The sequence below is a fragment of the Pelodiscus sinensis genome, chromosome 8, assembly GCF_049634645.1.
Source record: "Pelodiscus sinensis isolate JC-2024 chromosome 8, ASM4963464v1, whole genome shotgun sequence".
NCBI classification, from domain to species: Eukaryota; Metazoa; Chordata; order Testudines; family Trionychidae; genus Pelodiscus; species Pelodiscus sinensis.
This window is the reverse complement of record NC_134718.1, coordinates 2,732,995-2,752,491: the sequence shown is the minus strand read 5'-3', so window position 1 is coordinate 2,752,491 and position 19,497 is coordinate 2,732,995. Positions and strand designations below refer to the sequence as shown.

The window sequence follows — 19,497 nt, the reverse complement described above, 5'->3', positions numbered from 1 at the left end:
ATCCCTCCTCCCTGCCCTGCCGTAAGCTCCCATCTGCCTCCTGCCTCCTGCCGCTCCTGCAGAGGAGGAGGCTGGGCCCAGCGCATTGGGTGCGCAAGGGTAGCGGCCTGGGGAGAGCGCTTGTCCATCGAGATTGTGACGGTCCTGGGGGTTGTGGGCAATAGGCCAAGAGCTCTCATGGGCCGGGGTGCTGTGAAGAAACACCTTGGCTAGCTCAGTGGCCAGGGGGCAATCAGCCGCCTCCTCCATCGGCTGCAGCTCTAGCCCTGAGCAGCTGGGCTCCTGTCTCAGCGGCGGTGGGGGCCAGGATGTGCGAGGCACTGGCTGTCTCGCTCGTGAGCTCAGGGTGTTGGCAGGCCGGGGGGTAGCAGCAGGGTTTGCAGCAGCATCGGGTGGTGAAATCTAATCTCTGGTTGGGGAAAGAACCCCTTTCTGCCCACCATTGTGGGTAACGGCCATGGTGGCACTGTGACGGCGCGTTGGGGGTTCCCCGTCTCCTGCACCCCGAAATGGCACAAACAGACTGCACCAGCCAGTGGAATTGAGGGTGGTTTATTGCTCCTCCAGCACAGCGCAGCACAGATGTAATCTGGTTACAGGAACTGGGCTAGGATGCCTCAGGCCCCCTTGAGATGGGGGAGACTGGGCCCCTAAACTCCAGCCCCTTCCCCTAGGCTCTCCTCCATGCCCTCCGACAGCCAGCAACCAACTCACTAACTTCCAGCCCTGCCCCCCAGCCAGGGCAGCATTCCACCTTCCTTTGTTCCTCTCCATGGGGGGTGTCTGGCCCCTGGCTCAACAAGTTTGGCATTACCTCTGCCTAGCGAGGTTTTCCCTGCTGGGTCTTGCTCCAGACAGCAGGGGTCACCACAGCCCAGCCAGGTACCCCCACTACGTCACAGGCACCTGCCTGAGTTTGCTGAGAGCCTGAAACAATAGCTTGAGGGGAACCACCCTGGGCATCCGAGTGAGGGGGAATGGTGACAATTTCAATAGCAACAATGTCAACCCTTTTACTGTTCTTCAGCTTAGCAGAAACTTCCTGCTGTCCCCCCCACCAAATCCCCATCAGTCCCCTGCTTAACTACTCCAACCTCCTGTCTCTCCCAGGGCAACTGATGTGATGTGCATTGGCATTGCTCCAGAAAGCTGCAGAGCCTTGAAAATTCAAGTACCATGAATTGCACTGACTAGCAGAGGAAATTGCGCAAGGAATTCCTTCCTTCCTTCCTTCCTTCCTTCCTTCCTTCCTTCCTTCCTTCCTTCCTTCCTTCCTTCCTTCCTTCCCTCATTTAGTCTGAGCTGTGGCACTTGAATTTTTCTGAAGCTGCCCCAAAAGCTCCTGTGAGCCAGCCAGGAGGGTCTTTGAATGGAGGGACTTGGCCGCGGACTTTCAGGTTCTTGCGGCGCGGGAACGCTGCAGCTATGTGCACTCGTTGCGGGAGGAACTGAATTTGAGAACTAAGACGGAGTGCAGGCACTGCCCCGTGGGCCGTAGGAGGCCAGCTCCGTGGCCCAGAGGAAAAGAGCATCAGGGATTTGTGGCTTTTTAGTCCTTCAGTGGGGTCCTTAATATGCTTCCTGCTGTGATCCCTTCCCAACCCACCTCCTGGTTCAGAGTCCCTTCCCTGTCATGGTGCAGCTCGTAGGCTTGGTGGTAGCAGGGCGTCCTGTACCTCCTTGGTGCAAGGCTGTGTGGGGCACACGCCGTCTGTGGGGCCTGGGGCTCCCTTGTGGAGTCTGGGGCTCCCTTGTGGGGCCTGGGGCTCCCTTGTGAATGTCTGAAAATGCCGTGTCCTGCCTGAGGCGAGGCTTCCTCCCTTGTCAGAAATCTCTGTCCGCGAGGGGCTTGTGGGCACTCGTACGCGCAGAATCAGCGACGGCCTCCATGCTGAATTGGTCAAGAAAGCAACCGCGTTGTCCAAAGAAGGGGGCATGTCTGTCTGGCACCCTCCACCGCGCTTAGATCTTCCTAAGCCTGTTGCTGTGGAATCTAAAAGCAGGTGGTCTGAAGAGCCCGTTAGAAAAGACTCCTGCTTGTGCACCAGAGCCTGCCTCGAAGTTCAGAGGTGGGCGGGTTCGTCTTCCCCACGTGTGGCGGCCAGTCGCTGTGTCGGGGAGGTGACGTCCCAGGGAGAGGGTGGCTTTTCCATCTTCCATCGGGCTGCTGGGGCTGGTGGCATCTGTAGGTCGCATTACCCACTGCTGGATTCTTCCTTTGGCTTTCTGGGGCCCAGTGTCGGCTGGGCTGCCCTGTGGTCTGTCGGTAACGTCTCAGCCGTCTCTCCAAGAGGCAAGGGGTGCTTTGATGTTTCTTCTGGGGAAGAGATGAGCTACAGAGGCAAGGAGAGGGACGTGGCTGTCCGCACAGACAATGAAATGAGTCCTTCCTAGCCAATAAATCCACGCAACTGGGCCGTTTCTAGGCTGGAGGTTAGCAGTAGAATGACCCGTACGCTCCGTAGCAAGGTGGCTTATTTATTGCAGTGCCCCAGAAGGAGCTTGAAGCTCCACCCTTGAGGGAGCAGCTGGAGAAGTCAAGCGAAGATGAGGGCTTGCGAGTCTGGAAAAGCTCCATGTGGAGACAAGCCCAAGTTGCCAGGTGTCTTCCGACCTCAGGATGGAGTGGGTCGGATCTGGTTGGTCCTCCAGCATCTCGGTGCAATTTGGGTTTTCAATCTCCTCCTTTTGGGGGGGGGGTACCAATTACTACGATCCCCTTCCCGGCTGCTTGTTCTGCAGCTGGGCTCTGTGTAGGCCAAGTTAACTCCTCCTGTAACCTTGCCCCAGGGAGACTTGCTAGCTCGCCCAAACTTTTCAGCTGGCGTCAGTTACTTCTCGCCTGTTAGCTACGACCCTGTCCAGTGGAGAGTTACTGATTCCTGTCCCCTTTCTAAGGTCTCCTCATGTCTCCGTGGACACAGCTCTTGTGGCTTCTCTTAGATGAAGCCTCCATCGTCCTGAGTGGGAGCAGAGACTGTCTCTGTATTTGGCCCTGGCCACCCCTCCTGGAATCCAGCTTCCAGTGGTTCGGGGAAGAGCCGTGGGAACGTTTAAAATTAGAAGCAGTGACAGACTGTAGGACTAGCTGAGGCTAGCGAGGGGGCCACAGGAGCAGCCTCCTTCACCTCAGTGGGCCCCAAGATTGTCGTGACAGAGATGTCTCCTGGGAGAGGGGAGTTTTGCTCCCTGCGCCAGTGTCGCTAGACTTTGGGGGGGTGCTGGCTGCACGCAGAGGCAGCGCATGGCTCTCCCGGGCATGCAATCAGCCCGCACCTCGCTTTGCTTTATACTGGTGGGGACAGAAGCCAGCAGAACCCCCATGGGCTGCAGGCTGCCCCCCACTTTTCTAGGAGCTCGGTCTATTTGGCTCAATGCAGGGTGGGCAAATACCAGCATGTGGGCTGCATCCAATTTGCCAGGGTTAGCTCCTGGTGGGCCCCCACCACTGGGTACTGGCAATCACAGCTCCCATTGGCCACAGGTTGCTGCTCCTGGCCAATGAGAGCTGCAGAAAGTGATGTCCTGTTCCACACTGGTTCCCGCCGCTCCTATTGGCTGGGAACGGTGATCTACAGCCAATGGGAGCTGCGATCACTGGTACCTGTGGCTGAGCAGGTACATATAAGGGCGGCAGCCCACCGGGCTAACCCTGCCGAACCGCGGCCGTGTTAGTGCCCAGCCCTGGCTCAACAGAAGGCGAAGGGCTGACTTGCTTCCAATCCAGAAGCGCCCATGTGGGGAGACTGTACTTAGGGACGGACGTGTCCCTCTCGCAGGAGTCCATGCCTGGAAGTTGAAGCGAGGCCGGTGCATGCGGGAAAGGTGTGTGCATTTCCAGCAGTGGGAGCCGTGGGCGGCAGGTCACGTGGACTGAGGGAGGCTGTGCCCCTTGTCCCTGTGTGCTCTGGCTGGGGCCGGGGAGGCTGAGGCTGCCCTCCCTGCACTCCTCTGGGGTTGGGGGCGGTTTCCTGTGACGGGGGAAGGGCCAGGCTTTGGGTGGAAGGGGCGGGCTGGGGGCTAGCCTCCCCCAGTCACAGTTCACGCGTGGCCCCGGGGAGAGCAATGAACTGAAGGGACAATTTACCAGCGGCCACGGTGGATTCTCCATCACCGCCCTCTTCTAACCGGGGGCTGGACGTGTTTCTACCAGCTCTGCTCCAGGGATTACCCGGGGCTGGTCTCTGGGGGCCTGTGTGGACTCAGGGCTGCGGGGAGCATCTTCTGGCCTTGGGCTCTTTGGAGCGATTCTAGAGCAGGCAGGTTGGCTGAGCCTCCCGGCCTGAGGGAGGATGCTCCCCATGGGCCTGGAGGCTTGTCAAGACTCTGGCACGATAAATGCAGAAGTGGGGGCCTGCAACAGTCCCCAAAACCTTCTCTCCAGGTTTTGGTAAACCCCCCCCCCCCCCCCCGAAATCTTAACAACCTAGATTTTGGGGATAAAAACCCTGCTGCCACCACCCAAGTAAGGATAAGAAAATCAGGGGAGAGACCACTTGGGAAATCTCACCCCTAAAGTACAAACCAGGACACACAAATTAACCAATCCCAGGTTAATAAAAAGAAAAGAGAAAGAACGTTTATTATCACCACAATATTCCTGTTGCCAGCATAATGCCGAGATGGTGGAGTCACAGAGTAATATCCTCCTGGGGGAACCCTCCAGGGGCCAGGAGCTTAGTTACAAAGGAGAGCGAAGGCACCGACACAAACCAGAAACCAATAAAAGCGAACGGATTGACCTAACCGTTACCCCACTTACAGATAGTGAAGAGTCTGTTCTTGGAGGAGACGTTCTGTCTGACTCCCTCAGTAGCTGGAGAGAAACTGCCCAGGACAAAGGAGGGAGAAACCAAACGTTCCTTTGTCCCAGTCCGAAATTCCTACCTCCATTCCTATTGGCCAACTCTACCGGGGTTAGGTGTTAACCCCTTAGTCCCCAGGCTGCTGGTTAACCCGCATGATCATGACAAGGCTTCCCACCCTCCCTTCACTCCTGTGCCCCAATCCCTACACCCTTTGCCCCTTCCTCTCCTGCACCCCCAGCATCTGCACTGTGCCCCCCTCATCCTGCCCCCTCCTGTGCCACTTACCCTACCCCATACTCGCCCTACAGCCTAGGGCCAGGAGGAGGGGGAAGGGTTTGATGCGGGGGGCTACTTGCCGGGGTGCTGGCAGACAAGATAGTGGAGCTCCAGCTCGGTTGGCCACTCCCTTGGTGGTATGGCTGCCTCCAGTGGCCACTCTGTGGGATAACTCTCCCCTGCAGGCCCCAATGGCTGCTCTCCTCTCGCCTCCCTCCGAACAGCAGCCCCTCCCTTTGCATGGCATGGAAACCAGTCCTTTTCCCGGGGCTTCCAGGTGTCCTGGCACAACCAAGCCCCGAAATTGCTTTATGTTAGGAGACGAGGAAGTTGCCGACTGAATTTGGTGGGCCTGGCTCTTAGCGTTTAGGAGTTAAGACGCGCAGACACACGCAGACAGACAGACAGACTCTAAAATGTAGAGAGATGATAGATTCTCCCCCCCCCACACACACATTTTCTCAGGCCACTTCAAGCCCTGCCTCATTATGCCACTTAGCTGGCCGGTTCTGAGACTGTAGCCCTGTTTTCTCTCTCTCTTCCCACCCTGTGACGACATGTCGGGGTTCCTCCGATCCTGCCGCCCCGTAGCAGCAAGAAGAGACTCCGCCAGGCAGTAGAACAGAGCGGGGTTATTGTTCCTTCAGGATACGGCCCAGCACAGACGTGATGTGTCTACGGGAGTCTGGGCCAGGATGCCTCAGACCCCTTGAGATGGGTCCATGGGCCCCTAGATTCCAGCCCCTCCTTAGGCTGGTTCCTTCATGATTCCAGCCCCAGACTGACCCTTCCCCCAACACTCACTTCCTAGTTCCCTCGCTGCCCTCAACCGGTCAGACTGGTTGGGTCTAAGGGAGCCTACCTGCTGGGCAGTGCGCCAGACACCGGCCAGTAGGGGTCACCCGCAGCCCAAGCGTAGCGACCAGCAAGGTGCTGACACTACATCACACACCCCCGAGTCAAATTCTGCCCTCTCTTGCCCTAGTATGACCCGGTCAGGAGAGCAGGGAGCCTTGACAGGCCCTGGTTGGGTCCGTGACTTTCCCTTGCCTGTGCTCTGATTGCATCTCGCCCTAACGTGCTGCTTTTCCCTTGTTTCAGGGCCACGTAAGGATGCGTCACCCGCTGGTGGAGATCTCAGCTCACGCGTGTCCGAAAAGCTCCCCCTCCCTGCCTCACCCCTGCTGGCTTCAAACCGGATTCCTCCCACGTGATGGCCCAGGCTGGGGGCGTCGTGCGCTTCCGCCCCGAGGGAGACTGCGCCGTGTCGCCCCCGGGGCTCGCCCGCAACCTGGATCGGAGGCCCTGGCTGCCCCCCGCCAAGAGCCTGGAGTCTGCTTGCAGCCCGCAGCGCTGCCTCGTGCCCAACCTCAGCCCGGGCCGGATCCAGCTACTGCGCAAGAGCCTGGCCCCCGAGGCCCAGCGGTGCCTGTATAACAGCACCGGCTCCCTGAGCCGCACGGCACTGGACCCCGGCCCCTTGGGCAACGGGCGGGTGACGGCGCCGTGCACCCCGCTGAGGAGCAGGCAAAGTTCCCTGCTGGCCTCGCCGGGCAGCCGCCGCCCGCTGGTGGCACCAGCACCCGAGGGGCAGAGCTCCGTGGTGACGTTCCGCTTCATCGAGAAGGCCAGCGTGAAGACCCTCAATGGCCTCCCGCCCAGCGAGCTCAGGAGGGAGAACGGGCCCTGCCGCCACGGCCTGAGCCGCAGCCTGGAGTTCGGCGAGGCCGTCCGCAGCAGAGCCAGCCAAGAGGGCAGCTCCTGCCCCGCCATGCAGAGCCAGCCTTCTGCAGGCCTGAGCGAGAGCCCGCGGCTGCCAGCCCGGCCGCCCGCGTGTGGCCCTGGGAACGGGCACCCCGGCAGCACGCCACCCCCGCCTGCCCAGAACAGCCCGGTCCAGGAGCACCTCAGCCGGAAGCTGAAACTGGAGGTCTCTGCCTCGGATCCGCTGCTGGCCGGCAGCCGCCCTCCTGGGGGCCAGCCGCCCTGTCTGAGCCCCGGCAAGGGAAGGGCAGCAGGGTACCCCCACGCCCTGAATGCCAGCTGCCTCTTCAGCTCTCTCTCCAACGGGCTGGGCACACCCGCGGAGCACATCCCGGCGCTCCTGGGTTCCCCCTTGGGCACGGAGCCCCACGGCCAGGTACTGCCCAGCGGGTGTCGGGGGGAGCCCCCCTCCCACCTCCAGAGGCCACTTCCCTTCTCTCCCCCTTACTGCCCCCCCAGGAATCTCCCAGCCAACATGCTCTTTCGTTCCTGCAGGGGGGCGCTTGGGTGTACGCCCGGGAGAGCTCCGCCCATGCCCAGCGCATCGCCAAGGCCAAGTGGGAATTCTTCTACGGCTCCTTGGACCCTCCGGGGACAGGTAACGGGTCCCTCTCGGTCCCGCGCGGGACGAACTCACCTGCCCCCGCGACCAGCTCCTGCTTGGGAAACCCAGATCCCAGGGCTCAGGCTGGCCTTTGCTTTGGGCTACGCCAGCCGAACCCGCCCCAGAGCCAAGCCCTGGGCCGGGGGCTCTGCAAGGCTGGATGCAAATTCTGCCACTGGGGCCCATCTAGCCAAATCCAGGCTTGAAAGGGCCAGGCCCCCACCGCCGTGAGGCCGGCGGCTCTGTCGCCGTGGGAGTCTCTGTCCCAACCCCTGGGCTCCTCAGTGGAGCCTCCGCTGGCTCCCGGGTCGGCAGCGAATCACCCGGGCAGGCTCTGCGTGGTGGGCTCCTCTCCTGGCTTCCTGTGGGAGGAGGGCTTGGAAGTCGGGGGGCTGCAAATAAGCCCCCGTTTGGCTCAGGGGAGAGCTAGGCAGGCCAGGGAGGCGTGGCCCCCGGGCAGCTCTGGCTACATCCTGCCACCTCGGGCGCATTGGCAGAGGTGAGTGTCCTATGGGCCCTGCCCCAGACTCCCCTCCCCTCTGCCCCTCCGGAGTCGTCTCTCCTCTGGGCCCCATTCTGGAGCAGCTCCACGGCCGGAGACGTTGGTGCAGGGCAGCCGCAGACCGGCTCCCTCCGCGTGTCTCGGGTGGACGCGCAGGCGGGTCGCCTGTTAGAACGAGGTTACGGCCCCTTGCACGTAGACGCTCTGGGCTCTCTGTTCCAGGCACCGCCCCGCAGGCTCCCCCCGAGTCTCGGTCTCCGGCAAAGGCCTCGCAGAAGCTCGGCTGCCGGCCGGCGGAAGCGGAGAAGCCAGTGGGCGAGCGCAGCCTGTGTCACGTCGAGGTGGAAATCGAGGTGGCTCCTGCCGGCAGCGGCAAGCCAGGGGCCTGTGAGACGGGCATCATCAGGAGGACGGTGAAGTACTCGGAGACGGACCTGGACTCCGTGCCGCTGCGATGCTACCGCGAGACCAACATCGACGACATCCTGGCTGAGAAGGACGAAGGGGACTCGGCCATCGAGAGCCAGAAGGACAGCGAGAGCAACCCCAGTGTGACGGGCGCCCTGGGGCGCAGGCCCAGCGAGCCGGAGGAGCCGTTCCCCGTGCACGGGGGGGAGTGCCCGAGAAACCGGCTGCGGGGCGAGGAGGCGGACGAGGACGACGAGGTGTTCGAGGCCACGAGGCAGGAGAAGGGGGGCAGGTGAGCCTTGCCGGGCAGGGGGCGGAGGGTGCCTGTCGTGGGCGGGTCCTGGCTGCCTACTCTCTCACCTACACCGTGCACGCTAAGTCGGGACCCTGCCCGGTAGGAGTGAGGGAGGATCGGGCCGGCCAGCAGTAAGAGTAGCCGTAGTGGGGCCGTCGAGCCCCGCGGCCTGTCCCCTGACCGCGGACTGGGCTGGATGCTGCTGATGCGTGAGAGCCGGCCCCGTGGCCGCACGCACGTGCAGCTTCTCTAAACGGTCCTTCCCTGTTCCTTCACCGCCGAGGGCTGCTCCCTGCCCGCACTGACTGCCCAGTGGGAACCGACCTGGACGGGGACGACGGAGTCCTGCAGCTCTTCCCGCATCGCCCGTCACGAGGCTGCCTCCCGGTTCAGTCACGCTCTCCCTGGCCACGTGCCGTGGGATCCCCGCGTGGCTTCGCTGCCGCCGGCTCTGGAGCTCGCTGCACCCAAGGGAACTGCCGGGCTGCCCTCGCACCGCCCCCTGCAGTGCAGGCACGCTCGGTCGGAGGGACCCGCCTGCCGCTCACTTGCACCCGCGCACGCCCCAGGGGGTCACAGGAGTGTTGCCGAGGGTGGGATTTGGCCTGCAGAGCCATCAGCATTATGGATGGTATATGAGCGGGGGGAGGAGGGAAGCTTGTGTGGCGGGTACCCCCCGATCCTGCACCCCGTCTGCAGCAAGATGAGACCCCGCCAGCCAGGAGAACAGGAGGGTTTATTGCTCCTCCAGGATACAGCAGAGACGTGGTTACAGGAGTCCGGGCCAGGCAGCCTCCGACCCCTTGGGGCAGGGGTCCATCATCTCCCCCCCCCACCCCAGTACTCAGCTTAGTCTCTTCTCTTCATGTTTTCCCAGCCCAAAACTGCCCAGCTCCCAGGCCCTGCTCCCAGCCAGGTGCCCGTCTCCGCCTCCCTCCCTTTGTTTCTCCCCCTGGGAAGAGCCTTGTTCTCTGCTCACGCTGGGCCTGGGTGTCTGGGCCAATCCACGGGTGGGGGAGTCAGTGGGAATCGCACAGCCCAGCGCAGGGACCCCGGGTCACAGAGCAGACAGCCTCCCCCCTCCCCCCGTCACAGCTTGTCTCTCCGATCCCAGGTAAGTTTGCAGGATGGGCGGTGAGGAAGCCGTCGTCTCGCACCCAGAGCAGAGTCCCGAGTTCAGAGCCTCTCTGAGCCTCGCGTTCAGGACAGTAGCTAACTAGAGGGGGAGAGGCAAAGTCCTGGGAGTAAAAACAGGCGCAGTGATTCTGCAAAACACTTCGGCGTGTGCTTAGCTGGGAACACCTGCATGGGTGCCAAGGGGCCTAAGTGCTTTGCATAATCGGAGCCCCAGCTGGGAAACTGAGTCGCGGGAGCCGAGATTCCAAAGGTGCCTGCCTTCCGCTGGGATTGGGGGGGGGGGCTTCTGGGTGCCTTGCACCTTATTTGGCAAGTGGCCTGGTTGATTTCTCTGGCCCTGAGGGAGGGAGGGAGCCTGCTGCGTTCGCTTCTGTGTGTTTTTATTAAGGATCTGCTGAAAACTGAGCCCAGCAAATGCTGAGACCAGCTTACGAAAAGTAACTGCTAGTAACTTGGAGGCTTTTGTGGCACTAGACAGACTTCTGATGAGCCTGGGATCGAGGACAGGTGCTCGCTGGCCGAATTAACTAGCACTGTCCCCGGCAGGGCGGGGGGGACCCCGCTACTGACTGGTTTAGAGAAGAGCCGACGCCGGTGAGCGAGGGCCTAGCCTGTCTCCGCACAGGGGCAGCCTACAAAGCAGGAGGCGGTTCTGGGACACTCTCCTGCCTCTGGGGCTGTGGTCGAGGGCGGGGGGGGGGGGGGGCAGAGGTGCAGCTGGGGAAGGATGGAGCTGGGAATGCAGCTGCCGCAGATCTTTCCCCTGGGTTACCCCGGGACGTGGGGATCCTGCTGGTTCGCTGGCCTGTGTCTGTCCATGTGGACCGTGAGCGAGGCGAGAGCACAGGGAAGAGGCTGTACACACTGTACCCCCCCCCACCATCCTTTACCCCTCCCCCCACCATTCCTTCCCCTCCTGGGCCTCCCGCCCCAGCTCATGTGACTGGCACCTGGAGATGGTTTGTTTCTTGGCCATGCTTGGAGCCCAGCTGCCCATCTCCTCCCCGTCTTCACCCCCTGGCCTGCAGCCCCCTCTCCCCTCCGCCCTGACCCCCAAGGGGGTGCATTGGGAACCGCCCCAACTGAGCCTGCAGAACCTGCCCCAGGCCACCTCCCTGCCCCTCCTTTTGCAGGGAGAACGCGCCCCGCGCCGGGAACGGATACTCCCCCGACCCGGAGCCATTGCTGCCGCCCGCCCATGGTGCTCCAGATGGACTCGGGTGACAGACGACCCAGGCACTGTGGAGCGGATTTAACCGCGCGCTTCCTGAATGACAATGGCCGTGAATTTACATTTCTGTGGCCTCTTCTCCCTGGGGGACAGAAAGGCCTCCTGGAAAGGATTTTCCCGGTGTAGAGCAGCGCTTCCCCCCACCTCTGGGGCGGAGCACGGCGGGTGTTTGAGCACCCGTAACCCTGCACAACAGCAGTGAAGAACAGGGTATCTAATGGATCCAGCAGGCTCGGCCGACTCCCCTGAAGCGCTGGAGGGGCGGGCCTGGCGGGAGAACCAGCCATGTGCTTTGAGCCGATCAATGACATTCAGTCAGTGAGACCGCAGGTGTTTAGACAATGAATTTCCCAAGTCCTCTGTATGAAGCCATTTGTCCGTGCTGTCCAATAAGCACCGGCCTAGTGGGATAGAACGCTTTCTGATTGGATGAATCTTCCCGTGTTCTAGCCAATCAGAAACCAGCATGGCCTAAAGTCATTTCCCCGCACTTCATTACACAGAGGGCAGCACGTCAGCTGAGCGGCGCTCCCGAGGCTGTTTGTACTTTTATGAATGAAGCGGGTTGCTGCTCGTTTTGCTGCGCTGGGCTCCGTTTGGCTGGCTGCAATCTGCCTCCTTTAACGGACCGGGCTGTCCGAGTGTAATGACTTCTGGTCACTTCTGGTCTGGGCGGGATACAGCCCCATGCCTAGAGGAGACGGGCTTTGTCTCCCATCCCAGGTCTGACCATGGCGCACAGGCCTGGGTCCTCGGTGGGGGAGTCTCCACGTCTGAGCCGGTCCTGCCTGAACCAGCAGGCCGGGTCCGGCTGCAGTAGCTGTTCAGGGCCGAGCCCCTGCCGGGGAGCAAAGGTCTGTGCTGCATTAATTGGGCTGCGCACCCAGAGCCCTTCTGGGCACAGTGGCTTAGCGTTGGACACAGGGCACCACATGCAATGTCCAGTCCTGCTTTCCCCATCCCCTGCGGCTTATGGCCCTGAACACGTTCCAAGGAGCTGCTCTCCCGTCCAGGTGCCGGTGAATGGGCTAGCAGAGGGCAAGGAGGGGGCTGCTCTGTGCTCCTCACCAGCCAGCTGAGCCATCTCTCTCCCCCTGCCAGGGTCCTGGATGGAGATGAACGAGGCCTGCTCAAGTCCCCAGTGCCCTTCCTCCTGGGACACAGCCTCTCCAGGGACGGGATGGACTCGTTCAGCAAGCATTTCGAGAGCATCATGGAGTCCCACCGAGCCAAGGGGACCTCCTACACCAGCCTCGATTCTATCGATGTCCTCTCCTCCCCCGCCCGGACGCCCGGCACCTATTTCACCTTTGACCTCCCAGCCCTCACCCCCGAGATACAGGACCAGATCCGAGACAGCGCCAAGCTGATTGAGCAGAATTTTGCTCCCCTGGCCCACCTGGAGCCCGACTCTGGAACCAGCTCGGCCGCCGACGCCCCGTGGACCGAGAGGGAAGAGGAGCCGGGGAGAAGGGGGAAGAGTGGCTTTCACAGCCCCTGCCGCTCCGAGGACAGCTTCGGCCTGGCCCTGGCCTCCATCGCAAGGTGAGGGACCCAGGCAGGGGGCGCGCGGCCCCTCTGGGTGCGTCAATCGACCTGAGCCTGGGGCAGAGCCTCGGGGGAGGGAGGGAACGCCTGGGCGTTCACAGGGTAAGACGGGCTGTCTCCTGCGGCTTCCCCTGCTGGGCGTGGCTGCTGGCTGTGGGCTCGCTCTGGCCATGTGCTCTTAGCTGGCTGGCGGCCACGATAGGCCGTTGCGATGCCGCTGCGGGCGCCTGTGCTCTGGTGGGGGGCCCCTGCCGCGTCCCTGGGGGGCCGAGGGGCCTCACGCTGCTGGGACCTTCGCCCCATTGGGCTGTGCCGGGCGCCCTCGGAAGGGGCTGCAGGCAGCATGGGCGAGAAGAGCCCCCTTCCCGGCTGCTGACACCTCTTGCTACCCCTTCCCCCCCGCGGCGGCAGCCAGAATCTCTCACGCCTGTCAGCTGCCGCCGCTCCTGGCCCCCGAACCTCCCTGTACCCCCCGGAGCCTCAGGGCCCAGTGTGGCGAGCGGGTTAGATCCCTGAGGTCCCCTGGGGCTGCCCCCCCCCCCGACTCGGTCCCGCTGAGCCAGCTCCTCAGGTCTCCCCCCGTCACGGTGCAGAGCTGGGTTCCCCCTTGTCAAGGCCACGTTGAACAAGCCGCTGTCACCAATGGGGGCAGAGGCCCACGGTGGTCCGGGAGGAGGCGGGCTGGCCAGCCTTCACTCTTCCCCCTTTGGCTCTGGGCCAGCAGCCTTTCCTTTGGAGGCGGATCTGCAGGCTGGATCTCTGGGGTGGTGACGCACCGGCGGGACAGGCCTTTGCCTCGGCCTCTTGCAATGGCCGCACGCGGCTGTGGAAACGAGGCAGGGCCAGGATAAAGCCCTGGCGGACGCGGGCGGAGGGTGCTGTAGCCCTCACCGTGGTGCAACTGCGAGGCCCAGTCCCGTGAGCACTGAGGAGTAACCTCGGAAGATCCCTTTTGGTGGCCCTAGACGTGTCTCCACCCGGCCACGCATCCCGGTGCCGGTCGGTCCCCGTGTTGGAGCCAGGCTTCCGCCGCCACCCCAGGGACTTTCCCGGGAATGGGCGTCTGGGCCCAGAGCTTCCGCCTCGGGCTTTCAGCAGGGACCTAACGCCTTGCCAGGGCGCTCTGAGCTTGGCCACGCTGAGGGGACGTTGATGGGGGACGCAGCTGCCGCAAGCCGGGCAAGAACCCCTAAGAAGGGCAGAGACTGATGCCTGGGTCCCCCCGCCCCCGAGAGGGGCGCGACCCCCTGTCTCTGGGAGTGCCCCACACAGCCCTTCGCCCAGAGGGGGAAGGGGCCCGATGCCCTGGACTCCTGCTGTGGACAGAGCGAGAGGCAGAGACGGCCACATGCTGCAGCCAGGGATCAATGGCCCCCCAGGCCCGTCGCCTCCCCACGCCCCGGGGCAGGGACGCCGGGCAGCTCTCCGGGCCCGAGCTGGGGTGGGCAGTCGCAGCATGAGCAGGGCATCGTCCTGTCCCTGGGTGGTGACCTGAGCACCCCTAGGAAGTGCTCGATTGACATGGGCTGCTCTTCCCTTCCATGGCTGTGGCATTCGGACGCTGGAGGAGAGAGCCGCTGGCACGGCTGGTGCCAGGGTACGTGCGGCTTGGCCTGCATGCCACGGCTTCGCAGCGTCAGCGCTACCTTTGTGCCACGTGGCTCCTGCAGACCACGTTCCAGCCTCCGCCTGGCCGGGTCCCTGGCCTGGACCTGGGAATCAGGGTGAGCCAAGACTCCACAAGTGGTGCTTGTGAGCTGTTTGTGAGCGGAGAGGCCTGCCTGGCGAGAGCGAGGGCCCGGGCAGCGCCGCAAATTTAGCGGCTGCGTCCAGACCTCCCCGCGCCCCCGGGCGTTCTAAACCCCTTTGGGCTTGGAGCCGTTGCGATCCCCACGAGGCGAGGCCGTGGGCCTGCACCAAAACCCTCCGTGCCAACGGCCCGGCCCCCCTCCCAGCCCGAGGGGCCGATCTGTTTCTGCAACTGCAGTTGCTCGGGGCTGGAGGGGAGGGCAGGGCAGGGTGGGACCTCCCCAGGGTGCTGATTTGCCGCAGGCCGGCAATTCCCCCTCAGCCTGGCTGCACAGTCGGTTTAACCGTCGCCCTCAGCATTGCCCTGAGCCAGCCCCGTCCTGTTCCCCCTCCCCCCGGCGGGTGGCGCTTCCCGTTCGTACGTGTGCGGCCGACAGGGCGAGGGGCTGGTCCGGCGGCCTCCTGCCCCCCTTCTAGCCTGGGGCCAGGGCCTCCTCCCCTTCCCCGCCTGCGGATGCAGGTAGTGAGCGTTCTCGCCTGCCCGGGCTGGGGTCACGGCCGAGGGGTTGGTTCCTCCTGCCTGTGCTGCAGCTGCCCACCCCTGCTCGGGCCCGGAGAGCTGCCCCAGACGGACCTGGCGGGGCCATAGCTCCCTGGCTGCAGCGTGTGGCCCTCACTGGCTCTCGCTCGGTCCGTGGCGGGGACAAGGGCATCGGGCCCTTCCCGCTCCCCAGTGGGGTGGTCCTGGGAACAGGGTGCCACTCCCCTCGCGGGAGCCTGGGGGCAGTGTGCCCCATCCCTGCCGGGCAGGGGGGAGCTGGCCGAGGGGAGGGCACCCTGCTTGGACGGAGCTGCCCGCCAAGGACAGACGCTGGAGCGATGGAGACTGGAGCTGTGGCTGCCATGGCAACGGGGAGGGGGATGAGGCAAGACCGGGTTAGCCAGACTTTGCAATCAGCGAGCAAGAGCCCAGAGCTTTGCAGAGCCGCCTGCTGCCAGAGGGCCCGGCTGAGGGACGGCCAAGCCGGACACCCACGCTCCTGGCTCCTCTGCGCAGGGCAGGGGTTCCCTGGGGCGGGAACAGCATCCCAGGGACGGGCCACCACACGTCTTCCAGCTCCCTGGCCTGTCTCCCTTCCAGGCTGGGCCTTAGTGCTGGGCTTTGGTCACAGGCAGAGCTCTGTTCCGGCATCCCCGGGGCCTGGCTTCTGGACTGCCTGGCCCTGAGGGGAAGGGAGAGTGGGCGCAAATCCCACTCGCACAGGGACTCCCGAGGAGGAGGGACCCGGCACATTCGGGGCGTGGGCAGAAGCGGGAGGTGGCTGGCTGGGAAGAAGGGCACGGGGAGCCACCGGGGAGCAGGCGGGGAGCAGACGGGGGGCCGGCGGGGAGCAGGCGGGGGCCGGCGGGGAGCAGGCGGGGGCCGGCGGGGAGCAGGCGGGGAGCCGGCGGGGAGCAGGCGGGGGCCGGCGGGGAGCAGACGGGGAGCAGGCAGGGGCCGGCGGGGAGCAGACGGGGAGCAGACGGGGTGCAGGTGGGGGCCGGCGGGGAGCAGATGGGGAGCAGGCGGGGGCCGGCGGGGAGCAGGCGGGGAGCAGACGGGGGCCGGCGGGGAGCAGACGGGGTGCAGGTGGGGGCCGGCGGGGAGCAGATGGGGAGCAGGCGGGGGCCGGCGGGGAGCAGGCGGGGAGCAGGCGGGGGCCGGCGGGGAGCAGACGGGGAGCAGGTGGGGGCCGGCGGGGAGCAGACGGGGAGCAGGCGGGGGCCGGCGGGGAGCAGGCGGGGAGCAGGCGGGGGCCGGCGGGGAGCAGACGGGGAGCAGGTGGGGGCCGGCGGGGAGCAGATGGGGAGCAGGCGGGGGCCGGCGGGGAGCAGACGGGGAGCAGGTGGGGGCCGGCGGGGAGCAGATGGGGAGCAGGCGGGGGCCGGCGGGGAGCAGGCGGGGGCCGGTGGGGAGCAGACGGGGAGCAGGCGGGGGCCGGTCACTTCCCTCCTCCTCCCCAAACTCAGGCGCATTGGGGCAACACAGGACCATGGCCAGTTTGTCCCAGACAGGCCCAGCGACTCAGCCTCGCTCTCCCAGGCAGGGAGCGGCAGGGCTTTGCATCTGCGGGGTGGGGTGGCTCTGGTGTGGACAGAAAGCGGGACCCGAACCCATGCCAGTGACCGCGACTGTAGCAGTGGAATTGGCGGGCGCCTTTGTCCCCGTATAAAGCCCTCGCAGTGGCAAGACCGAGGGCGGCCCCAGAAGCCGAGTGTTCAAAGGGGCGTCTAGATGGGAGAGGGGGAGTCGTGGGGACCAGGGATGCGCATTCACTAGAAAGTGCCGATTACTAGCCCAGGCTGGCTGACGCGAGCTGCTCCCTTCTGCCCGTAACCAGCTTGAGGGGGGTGCTATGGTAACGAGGAAAGGGCGGCAGAAGGCGCCTAGCAACGAGAAGGGGCTGACAGCAGGATTTTGAGAGGCGCAGTTGGGAAATGGCAGCTGGAGGGTTGGATGACTGACTGGGGAATAACAGACCGAGTGTTCCTCCGTGTTTGTACAGGCGCTGCAGCAGGGCCTACGGGGGGATAGCCAGCTCTGTGCAGACAACATCCATATCCCAGACGGGGTGGGAGCCATTTGCCAGGGATTGCACCATGGACTGGAAGGGGCACAACTGGAGTCTCTTCCCCCGGTGATAACTGTAACAGGCAACAGGAGACAGTCCGGAGGGGGCAGGAGAAGATACCGTGTCCCCTAGCGACAGTTGTACTGAGTTCAGGAAGTAACATGACACGTGTGGGGTCTCACAAGAACGGTTGTACAAAGAGCAGGCGGTGGCATGCTACAGCTGGTACTCTGTGAACTGACCTGTTAGTGGAACGGTGTTGTCAGGCTGGAGAATACAATCCCAGCCTGGAACAGCAGTGGGTTCTGAGGAGCCGGAGGACTGAGGGGTGTCATGCCAGCTGTGAATGCTGGACCGGAACACTGAGGGGGTGTAGTGACACGGACAGACTCCCCCAGCCAGTAGAACAGAGGGAGTTTATTGCTTCTCCAGGATACAGCACAGCACAAATGTCATCTGGTTCCAGGGCAGGCCTAGGATGCCTCAGCCCCCCTTGAGATGGGGGAGACTGGGCCCCTAAATTCCAGCCCCTTTCCCTAGGCTGTCTCAACCATGATCCCAGAGAGAAACTAACTCTCTTCCAGCCCTGCCCCCCAGCCAGGGCAGCATTCCCCCTTCCTTTGTTTCTCTCCCTAGGGGGTAGCTGGTCGGACAGGTTGAGAGCCCCTTGCCTAGTGACTCATCCCCTGCCCTGCTGGGCCATGCTACAGACAGCAGCCAGTGGGGGTCACCCACAGCCCCAGCATAGCAACCAGCAAGGTACCCCCACTACGTCACAGGGGGTCAGATTACCTAACACATACAGATGCTCGTCCACTACTTAGATTCGATATTGATTGGTTATTTAAATGTTGGCCACTCTTCTGGTTAAGGCCTTGTGCTAGACTGACATTTGAGCGACACAGTTCTTGCAGCCGAAGTGGCTGCTTGGGAAAGGACAGTTTTAAAAACGGCTCGAGATGCTTTCGCTTTGTTTTGTTCTGGTCGCACGCCGCTGAGGCAGAGGCTTGGTTCTTGGCTGTTCTTTCTGGAAAGCACTTTTGTTTGAAAACCGGAGTGACTCTGACGCGGCGAGGGCCGGATCTTGGGTTGTCATCAGCACAGCCAAACTTGAGGACTTAAGAGTCCAGGCTGATGCGTCCAATGTAAAGTTTCTATAGTTGCTCTCCCACAGGGAGGTTAATTTCAAAATGCAGTAATATCCTAAAACGTGAAGCCCCGTAGGTTCTGCCACGTTCGAGCCTGAAAGCCGGATTGCAGGCTGGAGATGGTGGATGTCAGATCCCGCCCGGCTTTCAGAAGTGCCCACTTAAAAAGGCAAAGTGCCCACTTATCAGTCCGCAGCAGATGGGAGAACCTGGAGAGAGAGGCAGGTTTCAGTGACAGAAATGACTGTAACGATCAAGGCAAGATTTTCCCTTCAGCTCTAGCAGAAAATCAATCTGCAGACGGCAGCGGAAGGTCGCTGGGAGAGGCCGACCAGAACTTATATCCAAAGGGCAGCCGGGTTGCGTTGCTGTCCAATAGCACTTGCAGCTCCACTTATCTGGAGCGCAGTGGAAATGTGGGTCAAGAGCAGGAGCGCCTTGGCAGCAGGTGGGCAGGGCCTGGCAGGACGGCATGGGTGTGTAGCCGGCTTGGGGCAGGCAGCCCAAAACGGCCCTTCGCCCGAGAAGACATTGGAGTTTGGCTTGCGAGCTGCTTTAGGCGCCGCCGTGGTGAGTCAGGTGCCGGGTGCTGTCTGGGTCAGTTGCGACTTGGAGTCTGGTGGCGCGTGGGTGACGTGGCTGGCTGGGGGTTGTCAGGCTAGGGCTGCCACAGGAGGCTTCTTTGTGTCCCCTTGCCCCAGCCTAGGAATTGGCTCCCAAACAGCAATACTGGGTCAGTCTGTGTAAGGGCTGGGAGGCGGCGGCTGCCCCGCACTGGCCTAGCAAGGGTTAACCCAGCCCTGGGGGAGGGCCAGGGCTGTGGAGCTGCAGCAAGCAGCCAGGTGGGGCCCAGCTGGGGCTGTAGAGGGGGGCTCCTGGGGACTGTGGGTCACTGAGGCTAGGTGGGTCTAGGAGATTTGGGGGTCCCTGCGAGGGGAGGAAGGCAGGGGCATTGCTGTGGGGCCGGGAGGGACACGGGGTCTGCCGTCACTCAGGGGCCAGGTAACTGAGGGCGAGACACCGGCCAGCAGGGGGTGCTCTGAGGCTTAGGCGCTAATTCCCAGGGAGCCCAGCAGGAGGCGCCGCGGTGGAGAGTCTCAACCCGCTGCACAGGCCAGCAGGAGATCAGCGTTTGTTTCCCGCTCCAGTCTCATCCCTCGCGAAGGCCACGCGATGCTCAGTGTGTTTATCCCAACACCACGCCTGCCAGGGAGGGAACCGCCAGTAGTTCCATTTTACAGATGGGGAAACTGAGGGACAGGGCCTCAGCCAGGTTCACACGGGGAGTCTGTTGCAGAGCAAGCAATAGACCCGGGGTGTCTCAAGTGCCCCAAGATCCTTCATGTCTTGGTCTCGCTGCAGTCACGGACGCACACTGGACACAATGCAGTGGGGGCGACGCCAGCTTACACCGG

General features: G+C 63.2%; 1 protein-coding gene across 4 annotated transcripts in view; it reads left to right on the top strand.

Annotated features, from left to right (window-relative positions):
• The window catches only part of PSD (pleckstrin and Sec7 domain containing), a 46,656-nt gene that overhangs the window by 1,390 nt on the left and 25,769 nt on the right, over positions 1–19,497 (top strand). For 3 of the 4 annotated variants that reach the window (XM_075934550.1, XM_075934552.1, XM_075934548.1), the window contains exons 2-5: positions 6,186–7,224; positions 7,344–7,446; positions 8,177–8,654; positions 12,127–12,570. In XM_075934550.1, the coding sequence (XP_075790665.1) occupies positions 6,298–7,224; positions 7,344–7,446; positions 8,177–8,654; positions 12,127–12,570 (1,952 nt within the window). In that variant the 5' untranslated portion in view covers positions 6,186–6,297. Of the gene's footprint in view, positions 1–1,533; positions 2,070–6,185; positions 7,225–7,343; positions 7,447–8,176; positions 8,655–12,126; positions 12,571–19,497 lie in introns of those variants that run through there. The other variant, XM_075934551.1, reaches the window with a different exon arrangement.